This window comes from Talpa occidentalis, unplaced genomic scaffold (genome assembly GCF_014898055.3).
Source record: "Talpa occidentalis isolate TD23 unplaced genomic scaffold, MPIMG_talOcc4v2.1 talOcc4.8, whole genome shotgun sequence".
Taxonomy (NCBI): domain Eukaryota; kingdom Metazoa; phylum Chordata; class Mammalia; order Eulipotyphla; family Talpidae; genus Talpa; species Talpa occidentalis.
In genome coordinates this window covers 59067562-59094420 of record NW_023605194.1, presented here as the reverse complement: position 1 = coordinate 59094420, position 26859 = coordinate 59067562, and the positions used below count along the sequence as shown (strand labels likewise).

The window sequence follows — 26859 nt, the reverse complement described above, 5'->3', positions numbered from 1 at the left end:
AGATTTGTTGTTGCTTGTTTTTTTTATATGAGCCATTCTCACTGGTGTAAGGTGGTATCTTGATGTGGTTTTGATTTGCATTTCCCTGATTATAAGTGATGTTGAACATTTTTTCATATGTCTGTGGGCCATTTGCATTTCCTCTTTGGAGAAATTGTCTTTTAAGTTCTTCTGCCCATTTCTTGACGGTGCAACCATTATAATTGAGTCCACATTCCTTGCAAAAACAAATAAGAAATAATCTCTCTATATGTAAGTGACATAACTATACCAAGTGGATAACAGGCCTTGAAAATGTGCAAGTAAAAAATACTCAGTAATTTCACTGTCTTACGCCAGATGTTTTTATACAGCTACTCTAAATTATTTTTCTCAGTCATCAAAACCATATACTTTATCCTATACCATTGGGTTGTACAGTCATCTTTCTTTCAAGCTGTCTATTCTTGCTGTCATCCTTTGAAACTACCCACCATTCAATTTTGTTACCTCCCAGAGAATCACCTGAAAGGAAATACCCACAGTTTCTATTGAAAGATTTATTCCTGTCACAAACCATCCTCCTTTCTTCTCATACTGACTAGAGCTGCCTACTTGGTGAATTTCAAATGAATTTCAGTCCAAGTGGCTGTGTTTCGTAATGAGTTTTGTCAAAGAGAAAGCAACATGTAGAAGAAAATAGACATGTTGACTTCAGTGCAGTGACAAATGAAGTGATTGAGTGATTTATTTAACACATGGGCTCTGCAAACAGAATTGGGTGTCTAATCACATTATCATAGTCTTGCCCACACAGAAGCCACATTACTAACCTCTCTGTAACTATTTAATAAGTCCAGGTTTTTGTTGCTTTTTTCACCCATAAATACTTCACTTGACATCAGAACAGAACAAGCAAGGGCTAGAATGAAACCAGCATTGACCTTGCTTGGAGACAAAAATTTGCTTTTGGCTATCATCATCTTTATGTGGGCTTTTATGACAACATCTGGGCTTTTGAAAAACGATAGAAACCTGGGCTATCTTTTTTAACTTTTTATTCTTTCATTAGTCTTGTTTTATTTGAGCTTCGATATGTAAGTATAAGAATGGTCTCTAGAGTCGGGAGGGTGACTCAAGGAAGCTTAGTTACATTTGAGTCACCCTGAGATGAATAAGTTATAGGTCTCAAGGGTCTTCTTATCTTTTGGGAAAGAGACATATAAGCAACTATGATTCATGTCCATTTTTGAGAAGTTATGGAGAGAGGTTTAAAGTATTGTAAAAGTCTGAAGCAGAGAGAACTGCCTGCAGACATGAAAACTATGAATCACTTTTCTCTAAGGACTCTTTCTTTACTCAAATTCTCCTAGTGGCCATCTCAGCATGACAAACCCAACTGAATTGTCGAACTGTGTCATTGACTTTCAACATACTTTCCTGTATAGGAAAATTAAGTCCTTTTAATAGACTAGTTATCTGTCCATTGTTGTGACCATCTAGAGCTTATTTCTCCTCATTCTAAAGTATAAGAAGGCAGCTGTAGGCCCGCCTGGAAAACAGTGGAGTTGAGTTCTACATTTGGGCCCCTGGGTTCTGAAATTTGATGTAGGTTATTGAGTGTAGGAATTTTAATGATACGTGCATCCCACAATGAGGCACCAGGTTGAACAAGGGAATTGCTACCAATACATAAGAATTTCCAGGCTGTGCCCTCTGTAATTCCAGTGAGCATCATTTACATGGGCTCTAAATAGTGAGTGACACTTTTGCAATTGCACAGTACCAGCCTGATCACCCATGGGGAATTTGCTTGTGGAAGCAGTGTTTTCAGTCTCTATCTTTTACATAAAAAAGTTACCTCTTTTGCATAATAAAAATATTTATTGCATTTGATTTTTAAGAAAAATATCTTGTACGATCATTTAAATTATGATTAACATTTTGCAAAGTTTGAATCCTTGTAATTCTTTTAGATAATAGATAGGGAGTCAATTTATGTGGAGATGAGCTGGGGAAAATATTTAGTAACATGATTTAGGCTGAAACATATTAAGTAATTGAGCCAGAGCTCACTTTTCATTAAGTTTGATAACATTTTGTCAATAAAGTCAAGGGGTAATAAGCCGTTATAACTGGGCCAAGTCTGCTGGATCTGCTTCTGCCCCACCTCCTGAGAATTCAACATTGAATAATGGTCTGCTTTACTAGAACTGCCCAGTCCCCATTTTTCTATTTAAGTGATAACCCCCCTTTTGGTTTTCTATGGGGAATAAAGGTATTTACATAAGAATTATGAAATAATCTGGGATCTCATGGGAGGATACATGATTAACTAATCTAAAAGTTTTGTATATTTTTGCATTTGTTAATTGTTTTAAATTTTCTTTAAAAATGGTATCAACACATATCCTGAATTTAAAATGGAAAAGATACTTTAAATAAACCCACATACTGATTTTTCACAAATGGGAATGAAGAAGGCAAAACTATGAGGATAAAACCACTAATCTCTGAATCAGGAGACACAGATTTTACTTCTGATTCCACTGCAGTTCTTTAAGTAATAAATATTGAGAATCTGCTAGGTAAAATACATTGTGCTAGATGTTTTTAGTAAGATTCTAGACTACAAAGAATATAGACAATAAACCAAAGCATACAAATAATTATATTTGTGACCAATGCTAGAAAAATAATTTTCAGCTCTCAAATGAATTTTTTTTTTTAGAATTAGGTGACATTGGTTTATAATACTGTATATCATTTAGAAGAGACAAGCTATGTAATCTTGAAGTTTCTTTTCAACTCTATTATGTACTCTTCTCATCTGTAAAATGGAGAGGATAATAATATAGTTGTTTTACATGTAACTCAGTAATTGAATTTTTATAAGAATTATATATGTAAAACATTTAAAATGAGTTCATATACATAAAGAACAGATAATAGCACCAATCACAAAACAACTCATAGATAGTTGTTATTAACAATATTACTAACAAGAAAAGTGAAGCCAACAGAATTGTGACTTGCCTACTCAGTTATTTAATGGCAGATTTTTTAGCAACCTGAGATTAAATTGCTTTACCATGTATTTTCTCTTCAGATTGGGCAAAGTTTCCTGCAAATTACTACAAATTTGTTTTTTAATTTTCTGCAAACATTTTAAGGTTCCATGGATTTATGGGATATAATTTCTACTCTGAGTTGCATGGGCTTAGAGAATATGTTTTTACTGTAGTTCTGATTGGGCACTTTCATGACTGGAAACTCATATATATATATATATATATATATATATATATATATACATACATACATATACATGTATCCTCATTTTGCCCCATTTTGTGTGTATATATGTCCTTATATATATGTATATATATACACATACCTATATGTGTGTATGCATTTTTAATGATCATTAAAATTTGCAACAGCTGAATGAAAATTAAGTACTTTAAGATGATAAAATAATGGTGACTTAATCATATAATAGATTATTTTACATGCTTAATACTCTGTTTATTATTTTTTCAGGCCCTGACAGATTCATAGTCATCTATTTAATACTGTATTTATCTTTCGTATTAATCTGTTCTAATTTTCACATGTCCTTTCCAAGCTACTTCTTTGGTTTATGATATTTGTCCTCAGAAGTCAAAATAAAATCTGAAAATATACTAACCCATCATCATGTCCATCTATCCTAGATAAATTAATTTGTCAGATTATATAGTCTGTTGCTTGAATGCAGAATCATCTACATAGTGTTCTGTTAGATATAGTACATCTAGGAAATGTGCATCAATTTAAAACTAAAGTATGTTATTAGGTTGCCTGAAAATTAATGCATATGACAATCAAAGGGACATATATTACTATATGAATTTTATTAAATACCTTTTATAGAAGGTAAGTCCTATAGGTTAAATTACATGAATATAGCAAGTGCTGAATAGATGTTATTGATGGTTGTTATTACTATTAAAATAACCAGGAAAAACCCTTGACATACAAATGCTTAATAAATAAATAGAATTATTTTTATTGTTGCCATTAAAATCACTACTTTGTTAAGATATTTCATGATTCAGTTTCACAAAACTTAGAATCTTTTAATTTTTAAAGCAAAAGGATGGTCTTTTGATAAATTTATCATGCTCTTTTTCATGAGGACCACCATTGCTGGACATTTTGTAATCTTTTGTATAAAATAGTGTAATGACAGAAAATTCACCTAGTTGTTTTCTGTGTTTGATTACTCTGTGTAACGCATGACTTAAAATGAGTGCATCTATGCTAGTGCTGAGATGTAGCTTTACCTGGATGTCTAAGGCCATGGGTGAGACTGAGTATCGTGTAGACTATTTCTTTACATCATGGGCTGTAAATCCCACTATTAACCAGGATACATATGAAATCTTTTAAAATATGAGTGATGATAATCACTAATAGTAAATAGATACTAGGTGCTTTTTCTGTGTTATACTAACAGGGATTTAACATAGGTTATCTTATTTGTTCTCATTTAAGCCTAGACCTATCATCTGCTGTTATGTAAACTTAATTTATAATTTATACAAACCTAATAAAAGTAGGAATTTGATGGCTTCATGTACTCTCTTTTTTTTAAAATTTTTTTTTCTTTTATAGAGGCATGTTTTATTTATTTATTTATTTATTTGTTCGTTTGTTTTGTTTATACATGCACTGGGTACAGTCAGAAGCGCGGGAGGGTGAAAGAATTCACCAAAGCCAGAGCAGGGAGCAGAGCAGGCAGAAGGACCGAAGCACACTGCTGAGGGGAGCAGCGGGCGGCAGGAGAGGTCTGCCTCCTCCGGTGGCTGGGGAGCAGCCTGGAATCGAACCGGCGCCGCAGAGGCCGCGGGCAGCCTCGCAACCCAGCGCTCAACCGCTGCGCCACCGGGGAGGCCCTTCCTGTACTCTCTTGAGCACTGATAGCAAAACTACTCTATCACGGATTCCAATAATTTTTTTTTTATTTTTGAACTTGGGAAATTATTTTCTACATTTTATGCTTTCTGAAATTTTACTGTAAAATCACAAAAGGGGCCTCCCTTGGTAGCGCAGTGGTTGAGCGCTGAGCTGCGAAGCTGCCCACAGCCTCTGCAGCGCCAGTTCGATCCCTGGCCACCTGTGAGGGTCCCACATGGTACGCAGACCTCTCCTGCTGCCCGCTGCTCCCCTCAGCAGTGTACTTTGTCTGTCTGCCTGTTCTGTTCCCCACTCTGGCTCTGGTGAATTCTCTCACCCTCCTGTGCTTCTGACTGTACCCAGTGCTTGTACAAATAAATAAAAAATAAATATTTAAAAAAATATCACAAATGAAAATCTCTTGGTCAAGAATGGACAGGAGTAATAGGATGAAATAAAGCAAAAGACAATTTTGATGACAGTACAGGAAAAGATCCTTATTAACCAATTGTATTCAGAAATTATTTCCCAAAGAAAACTTAGACGGCTCATATTTGAAAGATTCAAAATGATATTGTAGGAAAAGGATTCACATCAAGAGATAATATATAAAAAACTTTATAGAGTGACCTTTGAATTCTATTATATCTTTAGATGATATTGTTCTACAGGAGGGCTTTCATTTATTATATTTGTTTGACTCTATATAACCAAGTCAATGTAAAACAAAAGCAATTTGAACACTGAATGAGATCTTTGACACTGTGACCTGAGCTGAATATTCCCATCCCTCACATATTATTAAAACAGTTACCTTAAGATCAGATGTTCTTGGACTCATTTTGAAAGGTAAAACATTTTTTTCATTCAACAAACTTTGAGCATCTGTCATTTCCCGGGCATTAAATTGAAGGAATTGGATACAGTACTTCACCTTAAGAGACTAAAGATTAGGGCAGGAGTTGGCAAACTTCCCCTAAAGAGCCTGGTGGTAACTGGGAGAACATTTTTGCACCCAACACTAATGATAAAGGACTGATCGCAAAAATCTGCAAAGAGCTGATGAGACTCAACAACAACAAAGAAAATAATCCAGTCAAAAAATGGGCAGAAGAGCTAAAAAGAAACTTCTCCGAAGAGGAAATGCAAATGGCCAACAGGCATATGAAAAAATGTTTAACATCACTTGTCATCAGGGAAATGCAAATCAAAACTACCATGAGATACCATCTTACACCAGTGAGAATGGCACATATTAAAAAAACTAGCAACAACAAATGTTGGCGAGGGTGTGGAGAAAAAGGAACTCTTCTGCACTGTTGGTGGGAGTGCAAACTGGTCCAACCACTATGGAGAGCTGTGTGGAGATTTCTGGACCTACTAAACATAGAGCTTCCATATGATCCAGCAATTCCACTCCTAGGTATTTACCCAAAGGACACAGAAACATCAATTCCAAAGAACACCTGCACCCCTATGTTTATAGCAGCACTGTTTACAATAGCTAAGCTTTGGAAACAACCCAAATGCCCAAAAATAGATGACTGGATCAAGAAGATGTGGTACATATACACCATGGAATATTACTCAGCATTCAAAAAAGATAAGCTTATGCAATTTGCAGCAACATGGATGGCGCTGGAAGGGATCATGCTCAGCGAAATAAGCCAAAAAGAAAAATACCGGATGGTCTCACTCATAGCAGGAATCTAGAAAACTTAAATAAGGGACCAGGAAAATGAATAACTATAAGAAAGTGAAAATCAGAATCAACAAAAAACTAGGAACCAGAGACACTTTTTGGGGGGTGGGGGGCAGAAGGGGAGGGATTGGGATCAGAAAGGGGGGGTTGCAATTGTATGGGGAATATAAAAATAAAATTTATTATTTAAAAAAAATAATAAAATAAATAAATAAATAAAAATAAGCATGGAAAAATATATAAAGAGCCTGGTGGTAAATATTTAAATTTGTTGTAATTCCTCAAGTGTGCCATTGTACTGTGAAGCATCTATAGACAATATCTAAATTGGTGAGCATGGCTATCTTCCATGAAAATTGGATTTATGAAAATGAGCAGTGACCATAGTTTGCAGATCTAAGGTAAGGCAATAAATAAACTGACAGTGCAATACAATAATATTCATGACAGAATACTTCAGGAGCACAGATGAAATGTACCTGGACTCTGCTTTTGTAGATGTGTCTCTGCATAGTCTAGCATGAGGGTGTAAAGAGAGGAGGGAGATTAGGTAGATAATCAGGATTGGCTGGACTTCATCTTAAATTTATGTACCAATTCACAAGGAGGCCATGCTGAAGTCTATTCCATCTTAAGCATACAAATTATTATGAATTTTGTCATCTTAATATAAATCAATGATTTTAAATCATGCAGCATGAAACTAGTTCCTTAATAACTTAATAAACATTCCCGAATAAAGTGGTTACCTTGTTGAGTAAATTTGAAAAAAATACTATCTCTTTTCCTCCTCCAGTTAGTTTTCTCAATGGTTTCTTACAAAACAAAGGCGCTGAAAAATCCTAGAATAAAGAAAACTTTTAATTTCTATATTTCACAGTCTCCTTAGTTGTCCATGGAAAACTGGAAACTTTTTTCCCCCCTTTGGTTTGGAGTGCCTGTGAATATATTTAAAAAATATGGTTTGGAAAAGAGTATCTTTGGAAACAGCCATATACAAAAGATGAAGAATCCTAGATCTGGTTTTTCTATCTTTGTGTTTAGCTGTAGGTTCCAGAAGGAGTTTTAAATGGTTCTTCAGTGTTGAAGTTACTGGGCAGCAGCATCTAGCCCCTGGAAATCGATGCTTGAGCAAGTATTAAGTTATCAAGGGTGTTGAGCTTTTAGGCAGAGCAAGTAGTTAGCTCACTTAGTGAATTGGGAAATTATAGAGTGTTTCTGAACCTTGGTTACTATCACCCCGGGGGATGTTTACTTGCCACAATAACCAAGTGTACCCCGGTATTTCTTGGGTAGAAGTGAGAGATGCTGATGGTTCTGCGCAGGATATCCTTGCACAATAAATATACATCCTGCCCAGGTGGAGCCCCGAGGAGAAACAGTGTGGTAAAGAAGCTATTGTCTATGGTGCAGAGACAAAGCCCTCCTAAGGTTCAAAAGATGGGGTAGAAAATCTGCACAGAAACTTAAGGCTGATAAGCATTAATATAGTATAAAATCCTTAAAATGTGATCTGTTCCTTTTTTAAATATTTATTTTTATTTATGCATACAAGAACTGGGGTGTAGGCCAGAGGTGCAGGGGGTGAGGATTCACCAGAGACAGAGTAGGGAGCCTAATGGATGGATCTATTGAAATACACTGTAGAGGGAAGCAGCGGGCAAGACAGGAGAGGTCTGCTGTGCCATGTGGGTTAGCTCCCTGGGTAGGGATCAAACTCATGCTGCAGGGGCTGGAGATAGGTCGATAGCACTGAGACTTTACCCCTGTGCCACCAGGGAGGCCTCCTTTTTTAAATTTTAACAGGTGCTCTGGCATAGGCTATTTTAAGAAATATAGTGTACAGGAATATTGCAACCTTCTGGATAAGCCACAGAGTTAAACAGATGCTAGATAGCATTTCAGAGGTAATTTAATAAAGTGGGTCATTAGTACCTCACCTCCTCATGGTCATTTTGACAAGATGCCCCAGTATCTTTTGTCCTGTTTTTGAAAGTAGCCCTTCAATTTTTTTTAAAAAAGGCCTTATCAGTCAATAAATAACTTCATTTTCTGACTTAATCTTGAGTAAATAGCCTCAAAATATTCCTGTTGTTTCTGAAAAATTAGAAGCAAAAGATCCTTTGCACAGACCAGGGTTGCCATAAAAAAAGGTACCCTGGCCAGGATAAAGTAGGTGACATGTAAAGAGTGGATGAGTGAAGTTTCAGCCTCCATTCATGCCCCATGCAGGTACCTTTGTGCAGCAGCAAAGTGGGATATTACAAGTGTTACTGCTTCTAAACTTATGAGGCCAGCATTACTCTCATACCAAAACAAGATGACGGTACTACAGGAAAAGAGAATTACTCTTCTATCTCCCTGATGAACCCAGGCACAAAAATTCTCAACAAAATATTAACTGAATTCAGTAATACATTACAAGTATTACATATCATGTAAGGATGCAAGGATGGTTCACCATATGAAATCAATCAGTGTGATACAACATAGTAACAAAATGAAGAATAAAAATCATATGATCATCTTGAGAGGCAAAAATAGCATTTAACAAAATTCATCTTCCATATATTACAAAAATTCTTATCCAATTGGGTATACTGGGAGCATACGTCACCATTATAAAGGCCATATGACAATCCCACTTCTAATATCCTACTTATTAGTGAAAAGCTGCAAGGTTTTTTTTTTTTTTAATAAGATCAGGAACAAGACAAGAGTCCCAATTTTACCTCTTTTATTCAACAAGAAGTATTGTTCAGAGCATTCAGACAAGAAATAAAAGATATCCAAATCAGAAAGAAGTAAAACTCTATTGGCAGAAAAATTCAATGACATTTTAAAAAGGAATTGAAAAAAGTCAACCCTAAAATGTGTTTGGGATCACAAAATAGTTAAACAATCTTGACAAAGCATAAAGCTGGAGGCATTGCATTGCCTAGTTTTTTTTTTTTTTTTTTTTGGTGGGACCCTCGCTGGTGGCCGGGGATCAAACTGGTGCTGCAGAGGCTGCAGGCAGCCTCGCAACCCAGCGCTCAACCGCTGTGCCACCAGGGGAGGCCCTGCATTGCCTAGTTTTGACATATATTACAAAGCTGTAATAATCAAAGCAGCATGGTATTCACATAAAAAATGGATACAAGGATCTTTGGAGGAGAATAGAGAGTCCAGAAATAAACCAATGCATATACGGCCAATTAATTTACCACAAAGGAACTCCCCCAAAATGGGGAAGATGATATCATCAATAAATGATGTTGGGAAAACTACAGAGCCGCACACAGAAAAATGAAACTTGTTCCCTCTCTTACACTGTGTACAAAAATTAGATCAAAATATATGAACATATGACCGGAAAGTGTAAAACTCTTAGAAAACACAGGAAGTATGTTCTTTGACATCACACTTGATAATGAGTCACTGAGATGAAGTTATTTGCTTACCTCTTAAACATACCACCCATAGTTACAATGGTAGGAAAGATACCTAATTAATGAGAATATACCTTTTGTCTAAATGGCAGTTGTAGGAACAGTGGTTACATGTTTTTTTTTTTTTAAATTAGAATATTGTTAAATTTTATACCATTATTAATCATTTGAATGAAGACTTATGGAATGAATAAAGAGAAGTATGAGCTTACATCTGAAAAGGCATGGATTTTATGACCTGTGTAGGGCAAAACAATGTTTGACTATAACATTCAGTAGGAATGGAATAGCTAATGGCTTCAATCTCAAAACCCTTTACTTTAGAAGGCTCTCCTGAAAAATTATCCTAGCAGTGTCCTTCCTTTTGATGAGGAATAAACAGATATGTCCTGACCTTCTTTAGCCTACATGTCAAGATCAGGGAATTTCCAGTCAAATAGTCCTGATTTTATTTCCAGAGTCTGCACTGACTTCTTCCCAAATCCACTTTTTTTCTACCTAGCCATATTACCCAATCTGTGTCTCAGTGTTGACCAAAAGGTGTCTGTTTATAGAGAGGATATGTTTGTGGTTATGGTGCTTGATTGCACAGGAATCAGGCCTCTGCAAATGTTAGGGAGGGATCTGGAGGACTGTTAATTCAATATAAATTATTGAAAGAATTTCATTATTTTATCCCATATCTCCTTTTCCAAATAGGTTGGCAGGCTCTTTGCATTTCTTGATTTCAGAGACTTTTTTTTTTTTTTTGGTTAATACTAGAAGTTTATAGAAGCTTTTAAATAAATTTCTGTTTATTTAAAAATTTATTGTAAAGGTGATTGCAAAGAGTCTCTGGAATCAAAATGAGAAAGAAGACAACCTTGGAAATATTTCTCTAAAAATGGGTTCTCTGCATGCACTTGCCTGGCTGGCAGCACCAGCATTCTCAGCTTGACCAAATGTTCCCTTCCTGCTCTGTGGGCATGAAAGTAGAGAGACATTGAACTTTGAGGGTCTTTTGTGACTTCGAGAGGAGGGAGATGAGTGATTTTAAATATCTACTTGTAAAAGAAGGGTTGATACTCCAAATCAAATATTGCTTGATTTAAAGTGATGACGAGATATTTTGAACATTCTTGTGTCTTCATTGACACAAGATGTGTCATATGTGACATCTTAGAAATTTTATTTTGATTATTAAAGTTCTTAAACTGTAACATTAGTACCAAAAATTGTACTAATGTATTTCTAGTGTTAATTTAGCACTTACCATGTGCCAATCTTAATACTTTATGTCCATTATTTTACTTATATCACCATAAAGCTATCCAACAAGTGGGATTACCTGTCCCTTCTTTTTAAGGTAAGGCGACTGAGACCTAGAGAGGTTAAATTCTTGCCAAAGAAATAGTAAATAATTAGTATCACAGCCTATTTCAACCTGATTATCTTTTCGTTATGAAGCCCATATACTTAATGACTGCACAGTCTCCTAGGATAAGGCATTTAAATTTTATCACATAGATGATAAAATTATACTTCATGTCTCTATAATTGTTTGGTTTTTTGTCTAAAATATTTTTATAGGCAATTTTGTTTCTAATTCTCAGAATCCAGTGAGATAACAGGCAGCTATTGAAGAGTTGGAGTCACTGTGTGATGAGAATCAAGTGTTGATAGAATTAGATGTTAAGAAGGATCCATATTTTAATGCTTTATCAGTAAAAATCAATTTCTTTGGTAAGTCAGAGATTTCAGATTACATTCAATTGGTATGAGCTAGGAAGCCAATGATTCAGAAATAAATAGTAATTGTCAATGTTCTTGGCAGTAAACTTGATAAAAAATAAAAGTTGTTTTTCTTATGACAGAATAAAAAGGCTATTGTTTTCCAAGTGCTACCCAAAAATAATTAATGTAACTCTGCATACCCTGCTCTGGGCAGTGAACATGTTGAACTGTTGCCCAATTTCATTTTTGCCAAGTGATATATCTTGGCTTATAAATATGGGGCTACATATTTATAAGTATTTCTAATTACTCTGATTGTCTTTAAAAACTAAAACCTTCTGATAAAATGAAACCTTTTGCATTGATTAAAAAAATAACAATACTTGTTCAGTATGAAAAAAATTTAAACTGTTTTTATAGGTTTCTTCCAACTGTAAAGAGTGATACTTGTCTCTCTCTCTCTTTCTCATCCCCTGTCCATGGAGTCTACCAAGAAGTCATGATCTTCCGTTGAATACTTTCAAATATAGCAGAGCTCAGTTGCTTCTTACCATCTCCATTGCTTCTACTCTTTCCAACTGCCCACTGTCTCTCATACAGTAGATTTAAATTCTAATCTGGTTTATCAGCTATTACTGTTGCCCATTTACAATTTATTTTTCAGAGTTGGCGGAGGGATCTCTTTAATATATAAATCATATCTTGCCACACCTCAGGTAAAAAATGTCTTCACATTTCACTTCCATTAGTCAAGTCTTACAAAGGTCTTCCAGCCCCCTTGTGATGTCCCCTACCCCATACCTCTGAAAGTCTACCACTTTTCTAAACTCTCTTTGAACTAACTAAACTCTAGATACCTTGACCACATTGCTGCTTCTGTAATCCAGAAACCCTTTTTCTCCCCTATTCCTTCCATCTGGTACTCTTAACTTTCCAGTCTTTTTCTCCTCTCTGATTTTGATGATATCTTACCATCTCAGTAAGGACATTCTGGAACTATAAAACTTGTCCCTCCTATCATTATAATTTCTGTTATCCTGTTCTTCTTTTTATAATGTGATATTCTATTTCCTGTTTTGCCATGTAATATATATATGATAAAGTATATTTTAGTATAATGTGCTACATGATATACTATATATATGTATATATAATATATGAAAAGTTTATATATTTTACATTTCCCTGATCTATAGGCAGGATCTTTGTTTTTGTTTGTCCATGAATCCTAAACTCCTACAGCAACATATGCCAATGAGTAAATACTCACTAAATTTTAAGGAATAAATAAGGAAATCATAATATTTTTATTAAATATTATGATTTAATATTTATCAAAATATATTATTAAATATAGTTTATATTAATGTATTAAATAATATTAATAAATAATGATTTATATTAGTTAGTTGTAAATATAATTGTGCACTTTATATTTTTATTATTATGAGAATACGGTTACAAAATAGAAAAATTTGAATAATAGAAGATTGACTCAGCCAACATTAACACAATCTTCATTAACCTTTTGATGTTTTCATACATTGCTTCTCTATGCATAATTGTCAGGGTTTTTAATAAAATCAGTTATCTTATGGTATACATATTTTTATTTTTTTGTAATAGTATCTTTTAACTAGTCCATGTTTTGTAGCTTTTCATCAGCTTATCATTTTATGCAGAGAAGTACATTTTACTGATCAATAAATATGAAAAATAACCTCACTAAATGAAACACAAATCATAATAATATTGAAATGTTTTCCTTTTGTTAATTGAAATAATAGTGATTTATAATATTATGTAGGTTTCAGGTATATAACCTTTAAACCACACTTGTATTTATAACCTTATGTCCACCACTAGAATTCTAGTTTCTATGCATTACTGTGGTTTAATCCTTTTACTTGATTTATTTACCTGTTTACCTTCTTTACTTCTGGTAACTGCTTTTTTTGTTTTTGTAGTCAAAAAGTTCACTTTTGCTTTATAATATCACTTTAAAATTTTATTTTATATATTTTTTACATCATTTTTTATTTTTGCACAATGTGTGCATTTTCATCTTGGTTATAGTCCCCATACAATTCCCACCATCCTTGTTTTTGTCCTACTCCCTTCTCTCCCGCCCTCCCCCCCCATAGTGTGTCTCTGGTTTATAGTTGCTTGTTGATTTTGATTTTTACTTTATTATAGTTAGTTTTTTTCCTGGTCCCTTATTTAGGTTTTCTAAATTCCTACTATGAGTGAGACTATCAGGTATTTGTATATAATATATCACTTTAAATCGTCATAAGTCAGTGGATCTCTAACATATGCAGCTTATATAAAATTATTGACTATTAGTAGTTAAAAATAAGGATAATTGAAAATGTTTGTGAAATCACTTGAAAAACACAAAAGCAAACATATTGCATATTGACTCAAGAGCTTTTTAATGAAAATTATATTTTCCAAACAGATATCTAGTGAAAAGAGAAGCTTGAGTTTATGTTTTTGCAAATCTGTCAGTTTCTGGCTTAGTAGCAGATAGCAGATTCTCATGTATGTTTAGGTATTAAATCTGCTAAATTTCTGTTTTTTGGTTGAAGAACATGAAGTCAGAATCACATGCCAAAGATGATATACAGAGAAATCTACAGTAGGGAAAGAGGGAAGTAACTAAAGGCCTTTTTACATGACTGTGGACATTCTTAGTGCTATACTACCATAATCCCAAACATGGCAGTTTTGAAAGCTGAGATGCAATATTAAATCTGAAACCATATGAATGAATTTTTCGTATTTTATTCAGTAAAACCTGTTGGTCCATCTCATACTTTGAATGATATTTTCCCATGCTTGGTTTTGTAATGTAATTCATTGGCCAACTGGAAAATACTGGTTCACTGAGTTTTGCAGGATTTCCAATATAAAAAAAAACACATTTGTTAATATTAACATGTCACCAGTTATCTCCTCAGAAAATCTTTAAGTATTGGAAAGCTGTTAAACCCACAGTAGTAGATAAGTCTTCTGACATTTTAATTTTTAATTGAATGTTTACATTTTTTATTATCAACAAATATTGCCTGCTGTTTTCCTTGAAGTATCAAGTTTATTTTGTTCTTTTACAAAAAATTGACAAATTACTTGCCTGAGTGACTATAGTGTGTTGGTCATTCCCAAGTAAAAAATGATATTCCATGGAAAAAAATGACAAATTCAGCTTTTAACACCAACAATTACACTAGTAATTTTCCTTGAGACAGCAATTGTGCTTCAGTATGCTTTAGAAGTATTTTACAGGTGATTGTTATTTTTCCACATGCAAGTTTAACAATATGTACCTTGGTTTGAAACTGATTAAAATAAATTTTAATATTTCATCCGAATTCTTAAAACTAACCCATTCTGCTTTCTGCAGAGACCATAATTTTTCTTATTGTTTAAAACTCCATATTATCTACATTTCCCTTCCTAAACAGTGAAAGGTGAGGAAGAAGATAGAAGAGAATCTGTGACTCTTTTGTTCTAATAAGTGCAGAATGAAGGGGGTGAACCATTTACTGACTACTAGGACATGTCCATGTAGCTTTGGAAATGCACAAAGGGATGTTAAATAAAATATAAGTATGGGGCTTAGAGTATTTAGAAATAAGCAGACTGAGAACAGAAACATTGGACTTTTTGCAAAAGGTGATCTACAGGGAGATCCCTGTGGCATTCAAAGATCATGAGAAGGAACTATCCAGCTCTTTTATATTTAGGATCAGAAAAGCGTAATGTGACTTGCACACGTGTGAAAAGAATACAACATTAAGTTTATTGAAGTATTATGAAGATCTTTGAGAATTTCTTGAATGTACATGCATATATGCATATGTATCTAAAACTATAAAGATACAGACATATTCTGAGAATATATACAAGAAATGTAAATAGAATCTGGGAGTGAAAATAAAGCATCATTCTATTTTTCGTAACTTTTGCTTCATTTCTTTTGCATTCCACCTAAATCACCATCAGTTGTTGATTCAGTAAAATAATTTATATTTATCCACAGAAAATTTAAGTTTTCAAAGAAAGAAAAGATGACACAAAGTCAGCAGTTCAAATCTAGCTGGTAGAGATAGAGGGGATGGTTAAATTATTCTTTTGGCCATTCATCTAAACATTTTTCATAGTAAATTGGTTAGTAAAATCACTATATCAAATGTTATTAACATAATTGATTAATTCTAAATCATCCAAAGAAATGTAGTACTACTTGAGTTTTACCAAGGTGCCTTTTGTCCTTTTACTGTGGAGTCTGTGACTTAGTGAGGAAAGGATTAGCTGCAGACTTTTCATCTTTTCTTCACCCATGAGAGTGGTATGACCTTAGGCAAACTCTCAGATTCCTGGTTCTCTTATAAGCAAAATGAGTGACAAAAAACAGTGGTTATTTGATAAGGTTGTAAAAATAAAGTTTATATTATCTATAAAATATTTAGCCCAGTACCTACCAAAAAGAAAGCATCAGATCTCATTGTCTGTTATTGTCATTCCACACATTCCAAGTCCTCACTTCATTTAATTAGAAAGTTCGGTAGAAAAGCTTTGTACATGAAATCATCACTATTTTATGCTAGTTCACTTGTAACTTTAGGTCTTTTTTTAAGTTCTTAGGGGACTGAAATGTTTAAATGGATCGGCAATAATTATTTTTAATTAGCAAGTAAATTGTTATAACAAATCGTAATTTATTTATATGAACATATTCTTTTCTAGAAGTTAAATATTTTTCAAAGTTTGACCTTATAATTATTTTTTCTTAACTTTTCCAAATTACAGACATCTTTATCTTGGATTATTAGTGATTTATTATGTCCAGATTAGTGGAATCTAAATTAATGTCTTTTGATGCATTTACGAGTATTCAGCAAGCATATTTCATGGTTGCAATTTCAAATTATGAACATCCTCAATTGTTTTTTTCTTGGTATTACAAGCTATTAGTGGACCTGTAATTCTTAGAAACAAAGTTAATTACATGAGAGAGCTTATCTATTATTTGGAGAAATGGAAATATTGGAATATTAAAGATGGCTACAAAAGTGTTTTTAGAGTAATTTAATGAAGTCACTTATTTTTCTGTTAACTGATTTCCATTATGTTAAATCTAGGAGTGATTCATTTGTTATTGCTAGTTTTTAGTGTTTCTTCTAAAAATTATCTTTAATTTTTATCAGTAATAAATGCTGCTGAATGTTTTGATGCATTTAAAATTCTAAAAAATCATGATGTATGTTGTATGTGTTTATATAAACATTTAATTTGTAAATGCACATAAACACACACATACATGACATGTGCATATACACATATATGTACATATAAAATAGAATGTTACCCAGTCATGGGAATGAAGAAACCCTTCTTTTGAGACAATTTATATGGACCTCAAAGGCATTGTTATATTAACTGAACCAGATGAAGAAAGATAAAATTGTATGGTACCACTTAAATGTGGAGTATAAATAAAAGGTCAAACTCATAGAAACAATTGTGGAAAAGTTCTTGGCAAGCGCCAGGGGGTATGCTAGAGAATGGGGAGAGGCTGGTGAAAGGTTTCAAACTTTCAACTCTAAGTTAAATAAACTCTGAGGACTAGAGTAAAACACAGTGACTATAATTGATAAAACTGTATTGTATAGTTGTAATGTGCTGAAAGAGTAGAACTGTCCTGTACTCACACATACACAAAAGAAATCAATAAGGTAGTGGATGTGTTAATTAACTACATTGGAAGAATCCTTTCATATTTTATACAGATACCAAGGCATTTTGATGTATGCTCAAAGTATTTTTACAATTTTGTCAATGAGACCTCACAAATCTGGAAAAGTGAAAAATAAAAAAAAATTAAATGTCCTCTTAAAATTAATGTTTTTTGTTTTCATTTAGTCTGCTATATGTTGAGCAAATATTAATTTTCTCATGCGTAAGAACTCTCAAAAAAGTGAGAATTTTGTAGTATGGATTGACAAAGTATAGATTGAAATTAAATGTGTGGCATAGAAATAATAGATCTGTCTAAAGGAGTCAATTATATTAAAATGAGAAAAACTCAGTTGTACTCAATTTGTGTGTTCCATAAATATCCACTGGGATAAAGCATTTTAATTATTTGTATGTTTCAGAAGAAACTGAAATATAGTTCATAAAAGAACAAAAAGAGGCTAGATTTTTCAACCTACATAACTCCTGGAAACAGCTTGCTGTGTCTTTCTCTGTCTCTGTGATATGTTCCATCCAGCTGCTGAAATAGACTGCCTTGTGGAAATTAAAATCCACATGGCCAAGACCACAGCAGTAAATCTGGTGGAACAGATGGTCCTGGTAAATTGTTATACCTCTGCAAGAAAAACCCTGGGAATGTTATCAGGACGCTTTACACTAAGTCATCAGAGTGACAAATTATAACTATCTGTGCTTATATGAAGGAGTATCCTATGACATCTTTCATCATGGTAATCAAGCCCAAATTATTAAAGTCAAATATCAGCTACCTAAATGTATATGCACTCATTTATAGTCTTCTCTATTCAAGCATTGAGCTATAATTAAATGAGAATTTGGTTCCACTTTCTGGTTAGATTTTTTCAATGGCATTTCAAGAATTATATGTTGATCTGTGTTGTTGTTTTTTTTTTTCCCTTTTACTGTTTCATAGATAAAACATTTTATTGGTTTGTAAATTCAAGATCATCAGTATTTTCAGTTGCTTGCCAGTGGGGCAAAATAAGAAAACAGGATAAGAAGAAGAGAACTGCCATACTTTAGTGTGTGCAGAGTCTAGCTATTTTCTCTATCTTGTCTGCTCTGATCCTTATACAGTTCTAGGACACATTCACACATCTAAGCTTTCATAGCTCATCCAACACATTCTCCTGAGTTGTTATTTCAGAAATCACTGAGAATAAGGAACAAGGCAGATAGAGTTCCTATTTTGTAGAATTTTAATTCTACTAGGAAAGAGACTTAGGAATAAATATTTGATTCATTATCTAATTACTATTATAGTAAAGGACAAAACATGGTCTTAATAGGAGAACCTTCACTAGTTGGGAAAGACTTGGAAAGTGCCAGAAGCTTTCCAACATTGTTGAATGAATGCTTGCAGACCTGATTATATTGGTCTATCAAGGTGTGACCAAAGGTCAAGTAAGGGTTGGCTTGTCAAAAGGGGTGTGTGCATATGTATGGGGGGTGTGTGTATGTGTATGTGTATGTGTAGGTGGGAGCTGGAACTGGAAGGAATCTGGCAACAGCACACTGACAAGGTTTTATCCCGGTAGAGTGGATGCATCCAAAATTACAGAATTAAACATAGGGGGGATGTGAACTCAGTGCTGTCAAAACTCCAAGTTCTTTCTAGTACAACATGACTTCCCTATAAGTCATCAAATCATGCTTAAGTTATTGCTTGGATCTTTATCCACAGATTCTTTGCCATGAAATGCTTATGCATTTTTATTCAGATACACTGCTGAATGAAAGTAAATTGCTGTTCTTGCCTTCAGCATCATTCTGTTTTGTTTTTCAGTGTTCCGACATTCCAGAGCCTTCCTGAAGAGATCCTTAGTAAGCTTGCTGATGTCCTTGAAGAGGTAATTGTGTTTAGCCCTTGAACTTTTTGAGATGAGACCTAGCCCATCACAGCTGTGTGATGACGAATCACAGACTGCAGAGACCTTTTAAATATTTTTAAGCTTTTGGATGAGCTGTATATTTGGCTTCAAATAAAAAGCAGCTCAGCATATCCGACATTTATACACAATTAGAAATGTGCAAATCAACTTAACTACAGAGAGAGGAAAACTTTTCATTGCAGCATATACAATGTTACTTTGACTTCCAAGAATGGGACATGACATATTTCTCCCTTATTTCAGTCAATGTAAAGCACAATTGTAGTAACTACCACTCTGAAATTTCAGAACAGTAAATTTACAACAGAAAATAGTAGTTGGGTGTACATTTTATTAGCATAATAGTATATGTTATGCACATAATTTTATGCCTAATGTGAAAGTCTACTCTTGGCTTCCTTTCCTTTGAAGCCATGAATTTGCAGAAGAAAAACAATATTCATTAGACTATTTAATAGTAGCTTTTAAAGGACTTTTCAAAGGAAAGTTAATAAGGTAAACAGAAGTGAAATGAGATGTAAATGGTTAGTCTTCAGGCAAAGGATGGTTTAGGAATGTGTTTCCTACCTGAATCTTTCTGGTGTGTTAATTTCCCCTTTTATTCTTCAGGGTGCTTAAAATAATACTTCATATTGATTGTTTTATCTGTTCTACAAATATTTATTGAATTCCCACTGAGTTGCAGGCTCTCTTGGGCACTGGGAATCTAGCAATGAAAAAACACAGCAAAAAATAAATCTATGTTTTCTTGAAGTTTACATTTTTTCAGTGGTGGTCACACAGAAGATTTGACATTAGCAATCTCAAGTCTAAGTCAAACAGACAAGGAAGAGTTAAATCAAGATTAAATACTATGAAAGAGACTATGATGTATTCAATAGCGATAAAGGCTAAAGGGAAGAATCGATGCAGGGTAATGAGGGCATGTGGAATTCAGGGATTAGTGCTTGTAACCAGAATTGTTGATTGAATAAAGAGGTGATAAAGTGTGGGAGTTGAGGAAAGAGCTCATAAAAAGGTTCCAGGAAGATTATGCCTGAGGAGTGCCAGGTATAGCCAGGGAATCAGTGTTACAGGGTTAAAGTCAGGGGTTAGAAGACAACAGTAGGAACAGGCAAATTTTTTAGGATCATTTAGATCATTATAATTAATTTGGCTTTTACTTGGTGAGATGAAGGCCATGGCTCACTCTAAGCATAGCACTGAAATTATGCGACTTAACTTTTTAATAAGAAAGCTGTAGCTGCTATGTTGAGAAATGAGTAAGTCAGGTGTTGCAATAATCCAAGAGAGAAATGGTGGTGGTTTGTTCACTCTGTTAAAAAGAAATTGAAAAATAGATTCTGAATGCATTTTGAAGCTTAGAGATCAAAAGCTTTTCTGTTATAGTAGATGTGTGGCATGAGAAAGAAGTCAAGGACGAGTTTAACATTTCTGGCAGGTATAACTGGGGGGATGGAGTTAGTCACTGAAATAGAGAAAACTATAGAGATATGAGGGCCTCCCTGGTGGCACAGGCGGTTGAGCACAGCACTATGAAGCTGTCCGCAGCCTCTGCAGTGCCGGTTTGATCCCCGCCGGCCTTGGAGCAACCCACATGGTGAGCAGACCTCTCCTGTCTCGCCCGCTGCTCTCCTCAGCAGTGTATTTCATCAGTCTGCCTGTTCTGTTCCCTGCTGTGTCTCTGGTGAATCCTCTCACCTTCCTGCACATCTGGACTGTACCCCAGTTCTTGTATAAATGAAAATATATCTTAAAAAAAAAAAGACTATAGAGAGATGACATTGGGGGTGGAAAGTTTAGACACTCAGGGAAAATCAGAAGTTTAGGGGTCTTTGGCAGGTGGATGGTTTATTGTAATATTGTATAACTGGGAGCTCTTGACCATCTGGGTTTGCTCTGGGGAGCATAAGTGGATGACTACTAGGCAGAACTGTGCAGCAGGTAGCAGCCATCAATTGGAATAATAGCACAAATGGATTTAAAAAACATAGTACTGAGAGAAAAAATGCAAAACCACAAACATTTAACATAGTTAATGAAATGTCATTTTGCTAAGTTTCATCACAAACAAAATATCACGCATTAGATACATGTGGATGGTAGATAGCAGAATGGGTCAGTGATCGCAAAGGGAATCAAGGAAAGAAAATGGAAAGAGAAAAAAGTCTTAGTGGCTGAATCTCAAAGTTTCACTTTAAGAGATGAGGAAATATTACTGCTTATAAAAGTAGAAGCATAACTAAAAGAATTTTGTGCCTTGAAATCGAAGAGAAGAAAGTGTTTCAAGTAAGCTTGCTTTTGAGTTTTGTTGAAAAAGGCCAGGAGAGAATTGGGTTGGTAGGTGGGAAGAGGAGGAAGGGGTAGGAGAGAATTGTTGTAGCACAGGAGACAGAGAAGCAGGAGGGAAAGAGGAGGTTTGTACAAGCAGCATCTTGAATATCATCACAATGGGAAAGGGGCTCTGATATCTGAAGAAACAGTGAGGCAGAGTTACTACGTACCTGAGTAATTAGGTGAGTTGATGGGGTGCTTGAAACTGTGGAGAACCTTTTCTGCTGTCCTGTATTTTCTCCATGACCTATAATGCAAGTCAGTAGACAATGAGGTAAGGGTAGAGGTCTGAGGATGGAGGAGAGAGTATGAGAAAAATGGGTGAGTGAATGGATTAGGAAAACACACAGCTTGATTGCCAGCCATCATTCAGGCCCTACTTGACATTAGCAATCTCAAATCTAAGTCAAACAGGCAAGGTAGAGTTAAATTAAGGCTTGAAATAGGCAAAAGAGACAGGAGTGTCCAGGAAATTTTTCTGTTCTCCTCTAGTTTCTTCTCAGGCTGATTGAGAAATCAAAACATCAGACATATTAGTAGAGAAAAAAGTCATTTTAATTATGTACACACAGGGTCTCTACATAAGGAATGAGGATTCCCGTTTCAGTAGGGGTGATGAGGGTTATATCCTGAGCTGAAGAATGGGATTCAAGCAGCAAGGATGGGGTCTCACATGAATGAAGAGCAGATGCTCTGTAATTACATGTTTGCCTTGCCATATGGGTAGGCTTCTCTTATAGAAAAGTTATTTCTGGATATAACCCTCAACCTAGGTAATATTTTCAATTTTCACTCTTCTATAATAGATGGTTAAGGGAGTGTAAACATTTTTCCTGAGTCTGCAGGTCCTCAACTGACTTCTGTTTGAAATAATTCATATGTCAGAGTGACACATCTTGGGGAGACTTGTTCTGAGCACCTTTGGAGGTCACACTTAGCCATGTTATAATAAAAGGCAGGAGGATTTTAAGTGCTGCGGTGAGCTAGGAGAAAATTATTCTAGAATAATTCAGTAGGGGTACTCCTATAGAGAGGAGATTGGTTAATGTGATTAAGTCATCTTTGTTTGCTAATTGTCAATTTTAGAAGTTCAAGTCTTACCCTTTCACAGAGATTAGATAGAGGCTCTGTCTCCTTTGATTACATTTTTGAGGAATGGCTCTTAGGTCCTTGAGGAAGATATTCCTGAGCTGTGAAGCTGACAGTGAGCTGGAAGAAAACTTGTTAAGATGCAGACAGAGAATTTATAATCATAGGTTTTCTAAAGAAAATGCTCTGTTAAAAAGGGAGATCAGGAAACTAGAGTCAGGACGAAATCTGTTCAAAGTTTAGTCAAGCTGAGGGAAATGGTGAGTCTGTCTTGGTTACTAGCCTGTTCGGTTGGCTGTTTTTTGCAACCCCATTTATTTGCTTAGATTCTGGCTACAAGTAGGCAGAGATTTGGATTTAACTAGAACTGGCATTTTGTCAAGGAAAGATGAGTGGTTGAGGGAGGGAGCCTGTGAAAGAATGCTTCTAATGATTGACCCTGGAATTCAAATTCAGCGAGGAGCAGAGCCCAGGAATAGCAAGGGCCAGTGAGATCAATGGATTTTAGCCTCATGAGGTTGAGTAAGTTTTGCAGTCATGCTGCAATAAGGATGAATTGGAAAGTTACTAAAAAATGTATTTGTCTGTAGGTGCTAACTCTACAAATAATTCTATGCTCTGTATCACTTCAAAGGTTCCTCTATACACATCCTTAGATCGAGACCTATCAGAGTGAGATTTCCTATGATAGATTGGTCTCCCTCCTGTTATATGTGAACACAGAATGAAGCAGAAAGCACATTAGATTCCTCTGTTCAACTATAAAAAAATCATGAGAAAAAAATACTGCTGTATTTTTCTCTGAATTTGCTGACCGCTACACATGCAGCTGCTCTGTAAACGCAGAATGCTTTTCCCAATTCATCTTGGGCTTTTTGCTTTCCTTGTGAATACATTGAGAAACTCTCTTATGACCTTTTCCTTTTAAAAATGAAACAGCTAAAGCACAAATTTATGAACAACAAACAAGTCCCTTCAGTGAGAGAAAAAACATTGCAATCCTTTAATCATTTTCTTTCTTTTCCACAGCTGTGGAAGCATTTGCTATGTTTTGCAAAAACAATAGCCATAGTTCTATAAATAATTCTGGCCAAAGAAATATTTTAGTATTTTATGTCAGATTTTCTCATCAGAAGATGCCTTAATTTATGTTTGGATTGTTCTAGCTACAGTACAGTCTATACCAATGCTATGTGAAAATGGAAACAGATGATTAAGTGCCTACACATTTGTTTAGAGGACATAAAAAATGAAGTAAACAGACAAAATAAAGCACCCAATGCATGAAAGTGTTCAACTCAAGTAGAATAAACAAGCACAATGAGAAATTAGATTAAATTATGTATCAGATAGAGAGAAACAAATTTGGAAGAACAAAAGCAATACCAATGTCACATAACATTAAAGGGAAATGTGCTTGCATAATAATTGAGTCGTCTTTTTTCCTGCAAATAATCTGCAAGAAGATAAAAGAATCCCAGATAATCTTGAAGAGAAAGCAATATTATTACAGCATTCACCAGAGAAATTTGCAGCCTGATTTGTTGGACAAATATTTATGGAGCATCTCCTGTGCCAGGAATTATTTCAAGCTCTGGGGATTCAGAACCCTGTTCTTCCATAGCATGTGCTCCAGCAGAGGGTGAGGGTGAGAAATAAAGAAGGAAAATAGCATCAAGTGATTAAACCACTCTGTGTTGAATTATTATGGGATGAAGTCTTTGAGGAAGTGATATTTAAGCTGAAATCTAAATACATGATTGGAGAGGACATGAATTCCAGGCAAAGGAAAGAGCAGGTATAAGGTCTTTAAAGGAGTGAGTTTGCTTAACTTAAGGAACAAAAAGAAGGTTTATAGTGGGGCAAGATGAGGTCAGAAAAAATTAGGCAAGGCCAGATGGCAGAGGGCTCTGCTGGTTATGATAAAGAGTTTGGTTTTATTCTAAACACCATGGACAGATTTGGAGGAGTATAATTTGTAAAAGTGACATGATCTAAATTATGTTTTAAAAATATCTTTCTGGCTAGTGTGAGAAGAATGAATTAGAGAGGGACAGATTAGTTAGAGGCCTGTGCAAAATAACCCAGATAAGGGTGGATGGTTGCATGTAGATTTATTTGTTTCTTGACTATTCTTGCCTGTATGTATGATGAACCAGTACTCACGGCAGAAGGGAAAACAATTCAAAGATGTCCCCTTTGGGATGCAGGAATTGAGAGAAAAACATGTGAGTAGATAATATAAGGAGTAAACATAATGTTATTGAAATGATTTATGATGGCACACAGAACTAGAGCACAAATATATGGTATTTGGGGCATCTTAACATGGAGCTGACAAAGAAATCTTTGTAAGAGTCATTTCTGCCATGACCCACCCCAGTCCTGACCTCTTCACCTCTGTAATTTCTAGCATGGATGTGCCCACTTGTGCGTTCCTCTGCAGGGATTACAAAACAGGAACTAATCTCCTTATATTGAGGAGTGCCCATTTCTCACTTTCATTTGTATCACTAGTAAAATATTTCCTTTTTAAATTATATATCCGATACCTTTTTCAGGAGCATATAAAAGTTTTCTGTAGTCCCTTTAAAAAGTTGTGTATATGCATGGATATGAGGAGGTTCGTGGTGAAAAGTCTGTCCACATCAAGCCCAGTGATCTCAGTATCTTCCTCAGTTGTCATTTGCAAGACAAGTTGAAATGATTTATGACTCCCTAATTAGTCACCTTTATTGTCACCGTAGACTGTTCTTCTCATTCCAAATCTGACTCAAATTAAGTCCTAAGTATCAGAGATCATGTTAGGAGTTTGAGATTGGATTTGTTAGAGAAGTCATTTTATAATTGGTAACATAAATTTGAAGATAATATTTAGGTACATGTAAGAAATAATAAGCTCTGAATGTATGAACTGGTATCCTTAACCCCTGTATTATAACATATATTACAGTGAAGATATATATCTGAATTAATTAGTAAAGTGTTGGAATTTATTCGGAAAGTTACAGTAGTAACTACTGGGTACAGAATGGGGAAATGAAAAGAACTATGAAATTATAAGATAGGATCTAATCTTTTCTTTCTTATAAACTAATGTTTTCCTTCTTTATGTACACATGATTATTTTCTAGAAATTTCATTTTTTTCCCAAATGGATGGAACAGCCCCGAGCTAATCTTCAAATGAAAAGTAACTCCCTAGAGAACTTACCTATCCAAATATGATGGAGAAATAGTCTGAATAAACCCAACATCTAATAATATATTCAAATATTAGCACAGTGGTTACACTGTGGTTACTGAAGATTTCCATCTTCAGTGGAAATGACTAGCAAAAATTTTTCTAATAGAGTAGAGAAGCAGAGAATAACCTACTATCATGTCACAAAGTATGCTTACATATTAATTTGGGTAGAAGTTGTGCTTTCATCAATAAGGGTGAAAAGATTTAGATAACTCAAGGAATGTAGCTCTTTTTTTTTTTTTTTTTTTTTTTTTTTTTTTTAATAGAGGCATGCTTTTATTTATTTATTTGTTTGCTGGTTTGTTTGTTTGTTTTGTTTATACATGCACTGGGTACAGTCAGAAGCGCGGGAGGGTGAGAGAATTCACCAGAGCCAGAGCGGGGAGCAGAGCAGGCAGAAGGACCGAAGTACACTGCTGAGGGGAGCAGCGGGCGGCAGGAGAGGTCTGCACGCCATGTGGGACCCTCCTCTGGTGGCCGGGGAGCAGCCGGGGATCGAACCGGCGCCGCAGAGGCCGCGGGCAGCTTCGCAACCCAGCGCTCAACCGCTGCGCCACCGGGGAGGCCCAGGAATGTAGCTCTTTTTTGAAAATGCCAGATTGAAGAATCAAACTAAGACAACAAATTCACTTTCTCCCACCTGGTATAATATGTTTTTCAGTTGTGTGACTAGAAATGGAGCTTGTGTGCTTTATATAAACCTCCTGAGTTTTAAATAGAAAATAAAGCACATCAGAACCACTTTGTT

At 35.0% G+C, this 26859-nt stretch overlaps 1 protein-coding gene across 3 annotated transcripts in view; it reads left to right on the top strand.

The window, feature by feature from the left end:
* PRKG1 (protein kinase cGMP-dependent 1) overlaps positions 1 to 26859 on the top strand; it is a 1331556-nt gene that overhangs the window by 949623 nt on the left and 355074 nt on the right. For all 3 annotated transcript variants that reach the window (XM_054690463.1, XM_054690462.1, XM_054690464.1), the window contains one exon: positions 19337 to 19400. In XM_054690463.1, the coding sequence (XP_054546438.1) occupies positions 19337 to 19400 (64 nt within the window). The remainder of the gene's footprint in view (positions 1 to 19336; positions 19401 to 26859) is intronic.